The sequence below is a fragment of the Typopeltis vanoorti genome, chromosome 3 (genome assembly GCF_054136105.1).
Source record: "Typopeltis vanoorti isolate ZY-2024b chromosome 3, IOZ_Tvanoo_1.0, whole genome shotgun sequence".
NCBI classification, from domain to species: Eukaryota; Metazoa; Arthropoda; class Arachnida; order Uropygi; family Thelyphonidae; genus Typopeltis; species Typopeltis vanoorti.
In genome coordinates, this window is record NC_143551.1 from 84425587 (window position 1) to 84445029 (window position 19443).

Sequence of the window (19443 nt, forward strand, 5' to 3'; positions counted from 1 at the left end):
CAAGGTCCAGTAGTATTACTGTAAAGCCATTACCCCTATCCAGTTCAGCCGTCACTGTGTTATAAAATGTGAGCAAGTTACTGAGGCATGATCTACCCTTCACAAAACCATGTTGTCCCCCATACAATATCCCATTTTCATCTATCCAATCCTGTATTCTTTTCTTGACTAATTTCTCTAAGACCTTGACAATGATTCCTGATATGCTAATCGGTCGGTAATTTACAACAGCAGTCTTGGAACCACCTTTATGCAGTGGAACTATTTTCCCCTCTTTCCACCCCCTCGGGTCTAACCCAGACCCGAGACTCAAATTAAACAAAATGGTCAAGGGTACTGACAATTCTTTAGCTGCTTCTCGTACAACACGAGCTGGTATACCATCCAATCCCACAGATGTATTGACATTGAGGTTATGCAATAGACTACTCACCTCCACTTCATTCACCACAATTCCCGTATAATCTACTGGTTCATTCGTTTCTGCAATGTCACCACCTGGATGATATATTCTTGCAAAGTGCTCACTCAGTAACTCGACTATATCAACTGATTCAGTTACCTCCCTACCATCGGCATTCTTTAAAATCATTCTGCCATGTACATTTTTCCTTTTACTTGCTATATATCTAAAAAACTCTTTAGGATTCTCTTTAGCCTGCATGGCCAATGTTCTTTCGTAATCCTTTTTTGCTTTTCTTACCACACTCGTTACCCTTCTGGCCTGTGCTTTATACTGTTTGTGTGCCTGCCGGTCACCTTTCTCCTTAAATTCCCTCCATAGTTGTTTCTTTTTTTGCAGCTCAAGCTTAATGGTGTTATTCATCCATTTAACCCCTTGTTGATTTATTATTCGGACTCTAGGTATACAGTCAGCCATTGTTTCATGCAAACACTTCTTAACTGCCTCCCATGCACTATCAACTTCTAGTCCTTGCAGTTGTACATGCCATGGCACTGAACCAATCAAACTCCTAAGCTTATCATACTTTCCAGCCTGATAATTCCACATGTACTCTGTCTTAATTGAAAATTCTACACCTTTAGCCACCTCCTAAGTCAAGACCCTATGATCACTCTCACCGATTGTGGCAATGTGGTCATATTTGTTACAGCCAAATCCTCAGATGTAGTTACTAGGTCAAGCACTCTCTGACCCGTAGTATTTTCCATTACATGCTGTCGCAGATAGTTATCCCTTAATAACCGCATAAAATCGAATTCCTTCCTCCCGTGTGTCCTCTCCTCACTCCAATCAATACGACCATAGTTGAAATCTCTCATAATAATCACCCTCCTTCCACTCATTTCTTCTATTTGCTTGTGCATACTGTCACCACCATCTTTTCCATCACCTGGTCTATAGCAGCACCCAATTGTATATTTAGCTCTGCTAGCCACAATCTTACACCAAATGGCCTCAATCGTGCTCTTTTCTCTATCCTGCAATTTAACTTCTATTCTCCTTGGCTGCAGCTCATCAGCTATCATCAACAATACTCCTCCCCCCATTTTATTCTCCCTGTCATTCCTGAACACACTGTACCCATCACATTCAATCCCATTAGCTATATCATCTACAGTCAGCCATGTTTTACTAACACCAATAACCTGTGGTCTGGAAGTGCCAACCATGGCCAAAAACTCTTCCTTCTTGTTCCTAATACTCCTAGCATTAGTGTACATGAATTTAAGACCCCGATTAACCCCAACCCTACCTTGATGCCTTATATTAATTATCCCACTCCGATTTGTTGTCCTTATTTGCTCGGGCATATTATATTCAATCTTACATTCAACTGCCTCCCTAAGGACTGTATATCTACTCCCCCCCCCTTAATAAATCTAGTTTCCCTGAATTTGCACATCCACTACATTCAGCAACAATTTCTCAAGTCTTCTTACACCGTAACCATTCAAATGCAAGCCATCCATCTTATATAGATCCTTTCGCCCATTGAACTCACTTCACACATCCACAAATTCCACACCACTCGTCATACATAACCCACGCATAAAGTTATTCGCAATTATGGCCCTCCTTTTAAACATTTCACTGTCATATCGTGGCAAAAGACTAATCATTCTAACTCTCACTCTTTTCTTTTGCTACCTCAAACAATTCATTCAGGTCTTCTATCATTTCCATTTTGTCTCCTTTCAAATCATTCGTACCTGCCACAACAATCATTTCTTTCACCCTTTCCTTTTGCTCTCTGATAGACTCAATTACATCCTTTATGGTCGCACCAGGTTGGTACGATTTTGTCAAATCCTCTACTATCACACCTCTTACTAACGAGTCTCCATACAGCACTCTACCCTTCATTTTGTTCATGTTCACACTGATACGTCTATTTTTCCTCTCATACTTTTTATTATTGGCTGGTTCATTCAGTCGACTTTTGCTCTTACACTCTAGCTGCTGTTTTGCCCTTTATATCGCACCATTCAACAATGCGATCTCACTCATTGGGTCTATCTGATCTTTTTTATTCTCAGTAAAACCATTAATACTATCATTCACACTTTTTACATTCACACTCTCACAATTCTCTGGTACAACCTCGCCGTTTCTTGTCATATCCCTATTTTCTTCATTCTGAAGTTTGACAAAAATATCACACTCACGATCCGAAATACTCTTCAATTTCTCATTCTCCCTACATTTTCTACACACATTCACTCCTTTATTATCATCTAACCACACTCTGACCGCACTCCGCAAAGCATACATTTCGCAGCTAGTACACTGAATATCATAATTTTACCATGTAGAGTACTATGTAATTTTTATCTTAGTGTAATACCTGCACACAAAATAGGAAACAAAATAGATGTGGGAAAAGTACTTACGATGATATTAACAGAAGAATAAGGAAGTTAATTTTTTTTTAATTTTTATTTCGTATGGTGAATCAATGGCTGTGAGCCCATTTTCCAGGGAAGTATGGCATCACCTCAATTTCCCCTATTTTTATCTGGGCTCGGGACCTGCATAGCTGACAATTCAGACCTATGGCTGGAGGGATCGTCTTAGGTATTCCTGTCTGTATCTGTGTGTGTTCACAGGGCCGGTATGCCTGTTTGTGGGATGAAAATCCCCAGATAAACTGGGGAGAAAACCCCTGCTATCCACACCCAAGACTGGCTAACTTGGCTATGGCTGAGGAAGATCCTTAGGCTCCTCTTGTCGCCGACGGGAATCAAACCTAGAACAATCCTTCTCCAGGCATATGGTTGCAAAGCGCAAAAGCCACTAGGCTAACTGCGCAGACAAGAAGTTAATGAAAGAAAATAAAGATGAACAAGTAGGATTTAGAAGAGACAGAGGTACTGTGTACCAAAAATTAATATTACAATTAATTGGAGAGAAAGGTCTGCGTAAAAATAAAAATGTTTATACTTGCTTTGTTACTCTCAGAAAGCATTCAACAGTATAGATCAGAAAGTGAATGAAAGAATTCCTTAGGATTTCCCTTGGATCTCAGGGCCAATCTCTTCTCTTATTCAAGTTTTTGTCTTCCTTATGATACTAGTCACTCTCCTGGCTTGAGTCTTATATTCTTCATGCATCTGCTCTCTACCCCTCTTCTTTTATTCCTTCCATAATTTTTTTTTTCACCTGTAGTTTCCATTTGATACTGATTGTCATCCACTTTACTCTAAATTACGTTCCCTTTTTTACTCATGGTATACAGCTTGCCATTGCTGCCAATAAATATTTCTTCACTAGTTCCCAATCCAATTCCTCCATCCATCAAAATGCCTCAATCTGATTTCTAAGATTACTGTAATCATCTGCTTTATAATTTCACACAAATTCCTTTCTCCTTACTATTCCTACATGTCTGTTCATCCTCCAAGTGAAAACCACATGATCACGTTCTCTAGCTGGGGGACAGGGATGCCATTTCAGTTACAATCAGATCCTTTGATGCTATGACCAAATCCAAAACTCTTGAACCGTGTTATTTCTACTACATGTTGCATAAGACATTTGTCCTCAAAAAATTCCAGAAATTCTATTTCCTTACTACTACTACTACTACATGTGATTTCCTCTTCCCAATTTACACTACTGTAGTTTAAATCTCCCATAGTGATTATTCTTTTCACACTCAGCAAGCTCAACTGCCTAATCATTTGTATGCTCCCTGGCTTATATAGTAACACCTCACTAAATATCCTATCCTACCTTGCTTACCCTCCAAATCTATCCTCTGGGAGGATACAACTCATCACTTATAAACAATACTCCACCACCACGTTTGCCCTTTGTATCATGCCAAAAAATGCTAGACAGTCTCTGTCAGTATATTATCTTCCATTAGCTCTGTCTCACCGATTCCAGTAATCTTAAGAGAGAGGCTGAAACTATCAGTGCCACAATTTATCTCCTTTATTTTGGATGCTCCTGGCATTTGTATAAAGAAACATTAATGCATTGTATCTGTTTCTATACCTATCATTATATCCTCTAGACATTCTGCATTACATCATGTGTTCCCCTTTTTCCCAAATGACAATTCCAACAAGAGGCCACCCCTGCTAAGATCCATCCTGATAACTAGTTTCTCTTGCATGTCAAGTATCGATGGCATGAAAAGCAAGGCCTGAACCTTCAGATTCCAAAAATCTGAATACTTATATAATCTTGATGTTCTTTGATTCTAATAATCACAGAATGGCCAGTCTGTCCAAAGTAACAAAGATGACAAGAACAGGGTTAACGTGTATTTAGGCTTGGGTGCTGGTTTACATTCATGTTGCACTTTAATGGAATAACTTACAGCACAAAGAGAAATAATTAAACATCAAGTTTAATTGATTTCAATATTTTTATTCAGTCACAGAGACATCATCAGGAATACAATGTTAAAATTGTAATAACACACACAAAAACACACAAAGAAACAATAAGCAAAAGAAATTAGATAGAATAAAAAGACTGAAGTCCTGTGAGGGGGGGGTGTCCTCTATGGGTGCTGTTGGCTAATTTTAGAAGTTGGGCAGAAGGCTTAAGAATTAAAGTTTCCCAAATTTTGGGAAGTTTAATACAACTATATTTATTAAGATTAGGCTAGATTTAAGCTGAATAGATTCTAAAAAGCAACTTTCAAGTTTCTATTTTCTGCAATGGAGCATGGTGGTTTTCTTCCATCAGATTCTATGTAAGGTATCCAAGACATGGCCTGCTAGACCTGACTGACCATAAAGGCAGATGCATTTTTTGCATTCTTCTAGGTGGGTGTGCACAGATCTCCTAGTCTGACCATAATATGATAATTTGCAAGAACAAGGAACCTTGTAAACATTTGAAATAGAAAAAGGAGGAAGCAGATCCTTAGGAGAGCAGAGAACACACACCAGCTTCAAACGAAGTTTGAAAACAGTGCAGAGATTATATTTCTTCAAATTTATAAAGGCAGATTATGCTGTAAGGGAAGTCTGGGTGGAAAGGCCATTTCTGCTGTAAGGAAAGTTTGGGTGGAACAAAGGTTAGAGGCTCTGTTGACAAAGGTTCTGATGACCCCCCCCCCCCATATTGTTGCGAAAGGGAATAGTAGGAAAGTTAATGTGTTCATCTACCTTTGTGGGTGGGTTTTCTATAAACAGAGAAAGAAAGAGTACCATTGGGCAGATGTTCAATTAGCAAGTTGTTGTTTTTTTCCTCCAATAGTGAACTCGTTTGGTGGAGGAGGAAAGGGTTTAATGTGTCTGAGCCATGTTGCCAAATAGAGAACACATCATCAATATACCTTAACCAAATAAAAAGTTTGAGACTGGTAGTATCAAGAGCATTTTTTCAAAATGTTCTATATACAAATTGGCCAGAGTCCATGGAAATATGTTCTATATGTTTATATAATGTACCCTTCCAGGAGAAGTAACTAGTATGGATAGCGAAATTATAAAGGTTGATAATATCAGGGGGGTGAGGAAGCATTTTTCAGTAAATATAGGGTGTCAGAAAGGGTGATATTTGTGAATAAGGAGACAACATCATAGCTCAGCATGATATCATTATGCTTAAAACTAAATTCTGAATTAAAGATTTGAAATGAGTGGAATTTTTTATATAAGAAGTATGGCCAATAACTAGAATTAAAGATTTTGCTAACTGTTTTACTAATTTAAAAGTAGAGTCATTAACATCTACTATGGGATGTAAAGGGTAATTACTAACACAATCTTCCAACATAAAAATGTGTACAAATTCACATGGAGAGAAGAGGCAAAGAATAAGAAAAGTCTCATCGACTATGTTATTGTTGATAGTGATGTTTTCTCCCTGGTGCAGTACACCAGAGTGTACAGAGGATTTGAAAAACTGGAAGTGATCATCATTTAGTCTTGAGTAGGAGACAGTTTCCAGGGATGACCTCTGGTTCTCCCCTGATCTTCCACTATTCTCTGTAGTAGACCTTCTCCACCATTGTTCTTATAACAACCCCTTACCAACTTGATAGGTCTCTATCATATCTCCCCTCTTCCCCCTCTCCACCAGGCTCTGCAAATTACATCTTCTCAATCTTTCCTCATACTCAACATTCCAGAGGTCAGAAACTACCTTAATCAGTCGCCTTTGGACCCTTTCCAACATCTCTTCATCCTTCTGAAAACCCGGTGACCAAATCTGGGCACAATAGTCCATGTGTCGCCTAATCAAAGCCTTATACAACGGAACAAGAATCTCCCTACTTCTACACGTCAGTGTCCTCCGCATCATTCCCAGAAGCCTTTGTGTTGTCTTCACAATTTGGGCAATGTGTCCCCTAAATTTTAGATCCTTATCAAAAAATTTTAGATCCACTATCACCCCCAGATCTCTTATTTCCTCTACTTCCAACAATATATTCTCACCAAGCATCCCATCTTTGTTTTCCAAATTTTAAACCCTTATATTTTGCAACACTGAACTCACATTTTCGTGCCCAATCACTCAATTTATTCAAGTCTTCTTAAGGCCACAACATCTTCACTACTCTTCATGGTTCGTCCCAACTTTGCATCATCTGAAAACAACTGAATATCTCGATCCAAATCTTCACCTATATCGATAATATACAAGTTAAACAGTAATGGTCCCAAAACAGACCTCTGAGGCACTCCACTGGTGACTTTCCTTTTCCTGGATATCGCTCCCCCATACACAACTTGTTGATACCTATCAGAAAGCCAGTCTCTAATCCAATACACTAATCTAATATCCAACCCCCATCTGCTCTAGTTTGACTATCAATTTATCACGAGGTACTCTATCAAAAGCCTTTGCGAAATCTAAGTACATTACTGTATATCCATATCCTCTGTCCAAGGAAGCATTCACTTTATTGTAAGTAAGTAGATTACTAAAACATGATCTCCTTTTAGCAAATCCATGCTGTCCATCAAAGATTATACCATTGTTGACAACGCAACTCTGGATCCTAGTTCTCACAAGTTTCTCCAACAACTTAACTACAACACCTGACACACAGATAGGCCTATAGTTTGATGCTTGAGTTCGATCACCTCCTTTATGAAGTGGCACAATCTTGCCCTCCTTCCACTCCTTAGGGACTTGACTGAGTGCAAGACTCATAATAAAAAAATATGTCAAGACAGGTGTCAACTCCCTGGCACATTCCTTCAGAATATCTAGTTTACTCAACTCCCCAAACACCTCTTGCTCACTTACAGTCAGTCTCTCCTCCCCATCATCAACTGCTCTCAATCTCTCCATGAAGTCACATTCACAAGATTTAAAGACCTTTATGAATTGCTCATTAAGTATCTCCACCACACATTCTGCAACAGCTATCTTTATACCATTTTCTCCTATCAATGTCATCCTTCCATAATCATTCTTTCTTTTGCTGGTTACATATCGAAAGAACTCCTTAGAGTTCTTTTCGGCTTCATTAGCTAACTGCTGTTCATACCTCTCTTTAGCTACTCTCACCAACCAAGTTACCCTCCTTGGCTGGTCTTTATAGACCTCATGGAATTGGTTATTTTCACTTCTCTTATGCTGTCTCCACAATGCCCTTTTTCTCTGTATTGCATGCTTAATCTCTTTATTCATCCATCTCACACCTACCTTATTTAACCTTCTCACCTCCTTGGAATACACTTAGATATTGCATCTACTAGATAGTTTTCGAAAATCCACCAAGCTGCATTGATCTCTTTTCCAGCTAACTCTTTATTCCATGCTACACCCACAAGCTGTCTCCTGAGCTCTTCATCATCACCACCTTGTAGGTCCACATATACTCATATAAAGAGGGTGGGAGTAGGGGAGTGAGAGGCAGGTTTTTTTCATGCAGAGTTGTAAATGATTGGAATGCCTTGTGAGAGTGTGGTGTCTACAAGGAATTTGAATGTGTTCAAGGCACGGTATGATGAGCTGTGTGTGTGATAAAAGGACCTCCCAGATGAGTCTTTGACATTCATGAGGTCTTGGGGTAATAATAATAATAATAATAATAATAAAACTGAATTTTATATTGAAAAGAAGAACGTGTAAGAAAGTTTTAAAGTGAATAAAAGTTGAGCAGCTCTCAGATGTGAACTGTAGACTAAAATACACAAACATTATTCAAGAAAAAATGAAAAAGTTTGAGAACAGGAACCAAACCGTGGAGATTCAATGGCAAGCCCTGAAGAAAACATTGATTGATTCAGCCAGAGAATCATGTGGTGAGGTTATCTGCATGGATAGAAAAATCAGAACTCCATGGTGGACACAGGAAATTAAAGAGACAGTGAAGGAAAAGAAGAAACCATGTCAAAAGTTTCTGGAAATAAGTCATCCTCTTAGAGATGATGATGATGAATGTTAGTTTCTTTCATTCATACAGATGGTAGGGGCAGTTATGCTACCATACTACGGAAGTGACTATGAGCAAGGTGGTTTCCCGTTGCCTTCCTTGCCATACTATATCCTATGCCTGTATCCTGTGTGTTTCACAGGTCCAGTTTGCCTGTTTGTGGGATGAAAAAACCCCAGGATAAACTGGGGAAGAAATCCTACTGCCATGCCCAAGACTGGCTAACTTGGCTATAGCTGGGGAAGATCCTTCACCTTTTCACATCTCCAATGGGAATCGAACCTAAGCCAGTCCTTCCCTAGGCATATGGTTGTGAAGAGCACAGCCACTAGGCTAATGTGGATGCTCTTAGAGAACACAAAGACAAATGTAAAAAAGCTAAACACTGTGTAAAACTAGCTAAACAAAAGTAATGGGAATACTTTGGTAAGAACATAGAGGGACAATGTTGCTCACGTCCATAGCGATCCTTAAGTTATACTTGTCCCCTGGGTGGTGCCAAATGAGCAACTGGCCAGTCCATCCTAAGGATCTCCTGGCCAGTTTCATGATGTCTACTGAATATAGTGACTTGCAGAATCCTGAGTTTAGAAACATTGGCCCTACACTACATATTTGTCAATTAAATATTGAATCTATTAGCAGAGCCAAATGCAATTATTTATTGAAATTATTGCTAACCAACAATGTTGATGTGATTGCTGTCCAGGAAACATGTGCTGCTGATCCTGAGCAGCTCCTTAAAAGAGGTCACATTCCGGATCACAACGCTATTGGTGCAACTTATCACGAAGTATGTGGAATAACAACATACATGCGAAATTGTCTTAAAGAAGTTTTTCTTCTATCTCAAAATATTGAAGAAAACATACATACAGCAGTAATAAAAGTTCAAGATATTACAATTACGAATATTTATAAGCCACCTGGATCATTTTGGCTGGAAAAAATTATTCCTATTGCTGAACATCCTACAATTTATATTGGGGACTTTAATAGTCACTATGAATAGTGGAATTATGCTCAAAACAACGAATGTGGTGAAAAACTAGTTGATTGGATCAAACCAAATAATCTTCATTTAGTATTTGCTGCCAAAGACAAAGGCACTTTTAAATCTGCAGTCTGGAAAGGAGACTATAATCCTGATTAATGTTTTGTGAGCAAAAATAATTTAGGTCATCCTATGCAAAAATTGAGAAGGGTCTTAACTGACTTTCCTCATAGTCAACATAAACCAGTATTAATTGACATTGGTATTTCTATTCCGCTTGTAAGATCAATGCCTTTTTCACACTGGAAGTTTAAAAAGTCTGACTGGAATAAATACTCAAATGAACTTGACAAATGTATTCACTGGATATCTCAAATAAGTAGTCATTTTAATCGATTTATAGGTGTAGTCCTGCTTGCTGCCAAGAAAAGTATTTCTAGAGGTATTAGGCATAACTATATACATGGTTGGTGAATGTGAATTATTCTATAAGGAATACCAGATGAACAACGACCCAAAAATAGCAGACGAACTTCTAGCAAAATTGGATATATCCCAAAGGAAAAAATGGGTAAATACAGTTGAAGGTATAGATTTTACTCATTTCAGCTGTAAAGCTGGGAGCCTTCTTAGGAAACTAGGTGGTGTTGCTCCATTGATTAAAGAACAACCAAGAATCTCCCCAGATCAACTAGCCATACATATTGTTAACACATCATGTAACCCAATCAATAAAAAGGATACAAGATATATTAAGAGAAAATTAAAAGAATTTAACATGTCTTCACCTATAACTTCTAATTTCGCATGCCCTTTTATGCAGCAAGAAGTTGAAGCAGCCTTAAAGGAATTAAAGCCTGGTAAGGCTCCTGGTTTTGACAACATCGTCTGGAATTTTTGATTAATCTGGGAAGAAATGCAAGATCTTGGTTAACTAAGTTCTATACTGGCATACTTACAACCAGTAAACTTCCCACTATTTTTAAAAAACCAAAAATACTTTATTTTAAAGCCTGGTAAGCCTAATCATAAACTGGAATGTTACCGACCTATTACTCTCCTCATTTGTTGTTATAAACTCTTTGAAAGACTTATTTATAATAGAATAAGCTCCACAATTTTTAAATATGTTCCAGTAGAACAAGTTGGCTTCAGACCAAATCATGGGTGTTGTGACCAGGTTCTCTCTTTAGTGACTCACATAGAATTCTGGTTTTCAAAAATGTTTAAAAACTTCAGTAGCATTTATCGATTTGTCAGCAGCCTTCAACACTGTCTGGAGACAAGGCCTTCTATATAAATTATATAAAATCATCCCATGTAAACACAATAGTCCATATCATTAACAATATGCTAATATTGGAACATGGTAATAAAATTAGCAGTGAATGGAATTTAAATAATGGAATTTAAATATTGCCATAGGGATCTGTTTTATCTCTCTTATTATTCAATCTGTATATATTTGATCTTCCCATCACTACATCAAGAAAATTTTGTTATGCTGATGATATTGCAATAGCTATACAGCATAAATGCATAAGTCATACAGAAGAAATTCTAAAAGCTGACTTAATTATACTGGATGAATATTTTAATAGATGGAGACTCTGTTTAAATAGAAGCAAAACAGTAATATCTTGTGTTGCAATATTTTCGTGACTATTATATATAAGACTATTACACTTTTTTTATATAATCTTTCAAGTAGCTTTATTTAATCCTCCTACATGTTTTGCCAATTTTTCTATTGGCATCCTCAGGGAATACAAACTAGTAAGCTAAAATGAAGGTTATAACTGATGGTTCCAATTCATACAAAAAAATGGTCAACCATTTTTTTGTATGAATTGGAAGTCTGCAAGATTCCCTGACTAAATTGAATAACTGTTGTAATAGATATGGTATGAAAGTTAGCAATAACAATACAAAGACAATGAAAATCGGCAGAAACATTGAAAATATGAACTGCATTGTGAATGGAAAACCTAAAGAATAAATAAAACATTTCAGCTACTTACGCACAATTTTCGGTGAAGATGGTAAATTAAATATGGAAATAGACAACAGAATCAACAAAGCCAGTATGGTAGGAAGTCAATTAAATAAATTAATATGAAACAAGAGAAAAATTAGTCAAAACACTAAATTAGCTGTATACAAGACAGTTTTTAAACCAATTTTAGCTTATGGATCTGAGAGCTGGGTTAGAAATAAACACTTGACCAAAGACTAGAGACCACACGTATGAGAGTCCTGAGAAAGATTAGGGGCATGAACAGATGGCATCAATGGCAATATCATATTAAAAATGAGGATATTAGGAAAGAACTAGACATTGTTAGCATCCAGGAATGTGTTAGCAGAGCTAATCTCAGGTGGTATGGTCACTTAAACAGAATGGGAGAGGAAAGATTAGCAAAACAAGTGTTCTCTGCCAGGTTAGCTGGAAAAAGACCCAGAGGAAGACCAAAATTAAGTGAATTGATATGGTAAAAAGTGCCTTGGAAGACAGAAATATAAGATCTGATAATGTTGGAGTCTTAACAGGTAACAGATTGATTTGGAGGAAAATTGTAGATAAGAAGTTAGTAATGATGTAAGTTTTTTATGTAGTGCTATCATATCCTGTATACCTCTTGAGGGTACTTTTTTTTTTTCTTTTAGGGTTACACGGTGATCAGCATTCATTTTAAAAATTTTTATGGAATTTGCAACCGTGTTAAAAAACTTTTTTATTATCCCGACGTTTCGATCTTCACATCAAGATCATCATCTGGAGCGTACATAAGTATACAGAACAAGCTGAGTTACATCATTAACTGTAAGTACTTACAGTTAATGATGTAACTCAGCTTGTTCTGTATACTTATGTACGCTCCAGATGATGATCTTGATGTGAAGATCGAAACGTCGGGATAATAAAAAAGTTTTTTAACACGGTTGTAAATTCCATAAAAATTTTAAAAATGAACTCTTGAGGGTACATGTCAGAAATTTGATGATGAAACTATGGCCTCATTGACACCTAATTAATGTCCTGACAGTTAATCCTACCTGCATGTCTATCAGTTATGTAGGTCTTCTAGCCAATTTGCCTGTTTTGTGTTTTATGAAAAACCCAAGTGTCCAGAAAGAAACACCCTTCCACCTTTGTGTGAGGCCAACTAACTTGTCTTCAGTTGAAAATCCTTCATAAACATTCTTCACAATTAGATAGGATTTGAACACAGTTTTTTTCAAACAAAGGCACTATCAATATTGATTATAATATAATATTAAAATAATAGTATAATATTATATTATAATTACAATTGTAATAATATTATATTATATTACAGTATACTATTATTATATAATATTTCGATAATATTGTAATGTTATAATATTACCTTTGTGATATTGTTACTAAGTTTTTAAAACAGGACTTGCTCTTGATATTGGCATGTTGCAATTTCAGCTTTAACTCTCCTATACGAAAATAATTTACATTTTACATCAGGTGTTATATATTAAAATATCCAATGTCAGATTTCAAATACATTCACTGTTTTATTTGTATGTGCTTTGCAGAAAAGAAAATGAGCAGTATCCAATATTTCCAGAAGAAGAGGAAGGAGGATCATTGTTAATATTCAATCCAGCAGAATCAAAAGGAGATATTCAGAAAATTCAAAAAGTTAAATTTGTATTTATCCTCATTTGTCATAACTTTAGTTTTGAAATCTCATTATTTGTTTCATTCATTATTAAAGAAATACAGTAAAACAATTTTTATTACTTTTTTGTCTCTCACAAAATAATTTATCTTTGTATATTTTTAATTTTTATTTTGAACATTTTTTTTTATTTTCTTTCATTTTAATTGCAAGTGGAAAAGCATGGAAGTATAGTGTTGGGAAGGGGAGTTTGTGAGGTAATATAGGTTTAATGACATTAGAAAGGCTTATTCAACTGCACATGGACTGTTATGCTTGTATGCTAATTTGTAGTGTAAGATATAATAGAGCTGAATTTGTGTCATTAATTGAGTCATTATGTCCAATGATAAATAACATAACTCAAACTTAGTTAACTGAGGATGATATACATGCAGGAATAGAAATCAGTGGGGAAAAAAGGGAGAGAGTACTGTTAAAGATAGCAGATGAATTGTGCTCACTAAGGAAAGAGGAAGTGTAAAATGGCATTGTTTAATGGGTTTCAAGGATATTTGGTGGTGTGAAGTTGAAATAAATATAATAGTACATCCTATAGGATGTCATTATAGTCCTTGGAAAGTGTAATGATTGTGAACGGTTAAAACAAATTGGTTTGGCACATAAAAGGAATCTAAAAAAGTCTGGCAGGTTATGGATAACTGCTTTTGAGATTTGGTCTTACAGGCGACTGTTGAGGATCTTGTATACTAAAAGACAGAACAAATGGATGGATGCTAGAAAGGATTGATAGCACTTTAACGCTCCAGAAGGGTAATGACAGAAAAAAAAAAAAAGCTGAAATACTTTGAAAACATTGGAAGAATGGAAGGAGGACTTCTTAAAGCACTAATAAAGGGTAAAGTTCCTGGAAAAAGAGGAGATGGCAGACCCTCACTGAGATGGACAGATGGATGTTGGTTCTAGAGCAACTGGTCTTTGGAGAGTTGCAGCCTCAAGAAAAGCTTACAACAGCACAACTGCTGAGAGTTTATGTGACACATCACTGAGGGACAAAGTGATCATATGGCATCTGATAATGTGCAATGAAACTATGAGAAATAATAGGAGGTTGATTCTAAAGGGATATTTTAATTATGAGAATGCAGATTGGAAGGAGAACATAGTATGTGGAAACAAAGAAATTCTAGAGATTCTGAAGATTAACAGCAGTAGAGAGGATACATTGGATAAATAGGTGAGAAATATGAAATGAGATATGAAAGAGTTGCTGATAGAACTAAATTCAGAAGAAGCACCATGTTGCTAATGTGCCAAATGAGAATATTGTGCAGGAAGAATGGTATGCACTTTATTGATGTATGGAGTCTATCAGATAGTTGAAAGGATTTGTATATGCATGATGGACTGCATTTGAATGGTTTGGAGTAGATATTTGCAGACGGTGTTGTTAAGTAGAAGATTAGAAATGCAAAATCAGGGAAACTAGAAGTAGTGGTAGAGAAGATGCAGTCAAATGTTGGTTCAGCCATCCCTAGAATAAATGTGTATGTGTACAGAAATGATAATGCAGTGCTGAATTCAGTTTCACAGGTTTCAAGTCCAAATAGGTTAGTAATAACATTAGCAAGAGTAACTATGGATCCATAGTGAAATGCATGTACATGAATGCTAGAAATATTGGAAATAAAGGAGAGGAGGAGTTTTTACCATTAGTCAGCTCGACTTGGCCAAAAATTATTAGGCATTAGCAAGACCTGATTGGCAGAAAATGATACACCATATTTACTCAAATATAACTCGTCCTCGTGTATATCTTGCACCCCTGATTTTACTTTACGAAAAAAGAAATTTAAACATTTCGCACATAGTTTGCACACAAAAAAAGTTTAAAACTTGAAGAAATAGATAGTGAATGTTATTATGACAGTTTCAGATATTTCGGAATTTGGTTGAAGAGAATCAGCATTTTAACTCAACAATCATTGGCTTGCCTTTGTTGTTGAGTCACACCATCTTTTGTTAATACCGCACCAATCATATGCATAGAGACGGAGGCAACCAGTAGAGGAAATGTGGGAGTGATAGCATTGACTTCTACTCGAGCTTGGATTGCACTGGGGGGGGGGGGATTAAGATTAAGAGCCCATCATTAGAACTATTGTGCAACTGGATTTTGAGAGCTTGGGACATGATTTTGCCAGAAATTAATTTAATTACAGAAGCACTGTAGCAAAAGATTCAAATATATCACATGATGAAGGTGATCAGCTGTCTCATAAATAACATTGATAATAAAACTTTAAATGCATTCATTTCATAAACAATGTGAGCAAGTATAAATTATAATGAATACTGAGGATTTAATTATAAATGTCAATTTAGTTTGTTTTTTTTTGAAAAAACTTTAGCTTCCAAAAATATCCACAAAAATATCCATGATTTTTTAACTTTAATTTTTGGTGCGAAAAAAAGTGTGAGTTATATTCAAGTAAATACAGCAGTTATAGGGAAGGAATGTAAAAGTATTGCATTTTCAGGAAAGATAAAATAGGATAGCAGGTGGGGTATTGATGATGATAGCTAAAGGACTTCAACCAACAGTAATAGAAGTTTAAAAGGATTTCAAGTTTGGGAGAAATAGTTCATTTGAGGCAATCTGGTGTGAGATAGAAACTAATAGGATGAAATATATCGTTGGTTGCTGTGTAAATTGGGGGGGGGGGGGGGCTCTACAGGAAGATGTGAATGACCTGCATTGGCAACCCATTTGTTATGATAATAATATGTAAGTGAATTAGCAGTGTCTCCGATGAAGTTGTTTAATCTTAATCTCAGCTCTGACAAGGTTCCAAGGGAGTGGAAAGAGGATAAGACAGTTCTATTATATAAAGGCAGCTCAAAGACAGAAGTAGAAAATTACAGACAATTTGTATCTCAGAAGTAGTGGTTAACACGTTCGCTGCCACACCACTTCGGCATAGTCTGTTCCCCTACGCCAAGCAATTTCACTTCTTCAAGGTCAATACGGTAATCTCATTGCCGGTAGTAAGCGTCATACGAGTATACTCGTAGTTGGCTTGTGCAGAGCATGTACCATCTATGAGCATACACAGTTTTGATGCTAGCTCCACAAGTCAAGCATTTTCACTTCTTCAAGGTCAGTACAGTAATCTCGTTGCCAGTGGTAAGCCTCATACGAGTATACTCGTAGCTGGCTTGTGTAGCTGGTTTACCAACTACGAGTATACTTGTAGTTGGTAGCGAACGTGTTAAAGTTCTGGAAAAGTTAGTTAAAGGTAAAAATTCAGCAGTGGGTGGAAAAGAACATGATACTCCATGGTAAGTAGTATGGTTATGTAAAAAAAGTAGGTCCTGCCTTAGTAATTTACTTGCATTTTAGAATAGAGTGACAGCAGAATTGGCAAAAGGAAATGGCTACACCATTATACTACTTTGCAGTGGTATTTGACAGAATACCATGTGAAAAACTATTCCAAAAGTTGGAGAGGGAAAGGATGTGAAGCTGGTAGCATGGATAGAACAGCTGATTCTCCTAGATTCCACTCCACCATACGTGCAAATAATGGGAGAGTGAGTTGAAAGAAAAGTAAAATGACACAAGAAAGAAGTGATGGAGGACAAGAAGAGTAGCAAGGTATACCAGTAATGAAAGAAACAGCTTTGCTTAATGTAGTCTTAACAGGACAAAACATGAGCTTGAATGACTAGATAAACATCAGAAAAATGGATTAGCAAATGAAATATAGGAAAATGGTATAGAAAATGGTAATGGTATAAAATAGAGAAAAAGAGAAACAAGGCAATAGTCTTTGGCAGGGGTCTTCAACCTTTCAGACAGTGCTGGCTGCATTAAAAATTTCAATGAAGCCCGCAGGCCACTAAGCTATACTGCAGTATTTAGAATTGTAAGATGCTTTCCAGATTCACAAGGAACACTGTGCATTTGATACTTTACATAAAATCCTATAAAAATAAACAAACTCAACTTTAAGAGCGTAGGTAGGAGTCGGGTTCATGATAAGTAAATACAATCAATACTTGAAAAAAAGATAATTTAATGAAGAAAACATTCATTTTTTACAATGTTCAATGGGAAACATGGCAGTGCTTTTCCTTGACCAGCTTGTCAATGTTGGGAGTCGCTATGTGCAGAGTATTCTCGAGATGTTGGTCCTTAATCTGAGTTCTTGTCTTGAACTTTGCATGCTTCATTCTGCAGAAAAACTGCTCACATAAGTATGTGCTTCCTAACAAAGTGCACATCTTCAAAGCATGCCAGCGAAGATAGGGAATGCGTCCTCAGAAATGTAGTCTTTGTAAAATGCAAGCAAGGGCACAATGAATAATTTTTCTCTCAAAGAAGAGTTGTTTTGGAGTTCAAGCAGCTGCATTTGTACTGAGCCTGGCATTTTGTCAGCATTGACACTGAATAGCATTGAAAATAAATCTAAAGAAGACTGTTGGTTATGAAAATCACTAAATCTCTCTCTCTCTCTTCGAACTCACTTCGCAAAACGACTAATTTTTGTAGCATATTCATCAAGAGACGAACAGTTGGACTCAGCGAGAAGCCAAAAATGAGTTAAGTCTTTTTTTGCGAGTTGTGCCTCCCAAAGTTTGGCCACAAAATCTTTGATGTGATCAAAGAGAGTGTGCACCAGTTGATCTTTGGATTGTAGCCACGTATTTAGGTCATTCATATGCAACGAGATGTCGGTCACAAAGGCAAAGTCTGTCATCCACTTCAGATCATTGAATTCCGCAATCAACTTCCCCTTGGTTTGCATGAACTGCTATATTTCGCTCCTTAACCCCTTAACATACAAAGACATCTGTGACACATCTTTTGTTTATTGTACCAAAATTGATTTTGAATTTTAGTTTCACATATAAATACAACCGAATGTAGACGCTAGACAATCTTGTGCCTATTTCCTTTCAGCCGAGAAAAGTTGCTGACGGCTTGTATCAGCTATTTCGTTTGCATTTGCACAAATTCATCATTATTTGAAAAATAATGATGAATTTGATCCAGCAAATCACCCTTGCCCAAAAAAGTGGCAGAAAAATGACCGCTTTCTGATTTTTAATTGGTACGTGAAGAGGTTAAGTCAGACACTTTTAAGAACCTTCCCTCTGCTCAACCAACGCACATCACCATAATGAACCACATCGCCATGATCTGCTTCGCACTCTTGGGTCAAAAACTCTTGTAATTGATGATGATTCAATCCTCTTGTCCTAATAATGTTGACGACAATCACAATAACTTTCATGACATTCTCATATCAATAATTTTTGTGCACAAATTCTCCTGGTGGATTAAACAGTGGTAATGAACGAAATCTTTTCCTTCTAGTTCCGATTCTTTCTGTAGGAGCGCAACAAACTCTTCGTTCTTTCCCACCATAGCAGTGGCACCATCAGTTACCACACTCTCAAGGTTAGTTAAGCTGAGGTTGAAACGCTGGAGCGTTTTCTTGGCGGCTTCAAGAATATCAGTGCCTCTCATCGTTCCCTTCATAGGTACAAGTACTAGCGGTTCTTCTGTCACAGTGAATTGTTGATCAATGCCATGGACAAAGATAGCCAGTTGTGCTGTATCCTTCACATCTGTGCTCTCATCTGAAGCAAGTGAATATGACGTAAATTCGGACAATCATTTATTTAAAGTTCCTTCAATGTCATTGGCAAGTTCTTTGACACATCATGCTACAGTTACCCCAGACAAACTTGGTTTTTTAAACACTTCCTTATCATTTGAGCACAGAATTTCCCCAGCAGCGATGAGACACTCTTTCACAAACTCGCTGTCCAAGAATCCAAGAAGGCTTTTGATTTTTTAGCAATTTTTTTAGTTTTTGTATAACTTACTTTGATGCATGCTTTGCTCTCTTCCCTCTGCCTTTTAAACATACCCTGCTGGCATTTTAAATCAATTTGGAGA

The 19443-nt window shown here is 36.8% G+C and overlaps 1 protein-coding gene across 3 annotated transcripts in view; it reads left to right on the top strand.

Moving 5' to 3' along the window:
- The window catches only part of LOC150108341 (dynein regulatory complex subunit 11-like), a 455807-nt gene that overhangs the window by 172604 nt on the left and 263760 nt on the right, over positions 1–19443 (top strand). For all 3 annotated transcript variants that reach the window (XM_090390703.1, XM_090390704.1, XM_090390705.1), the window contains exon 8: positions 13387–13492. In XM_090390703.1, coding sequence (XP_090246829.1) covers positions 13387–13492 — 106 coding nt within the window. The remainder of the gene's footprint in view (positions 1–13386; positions 13493–19443) is intronic.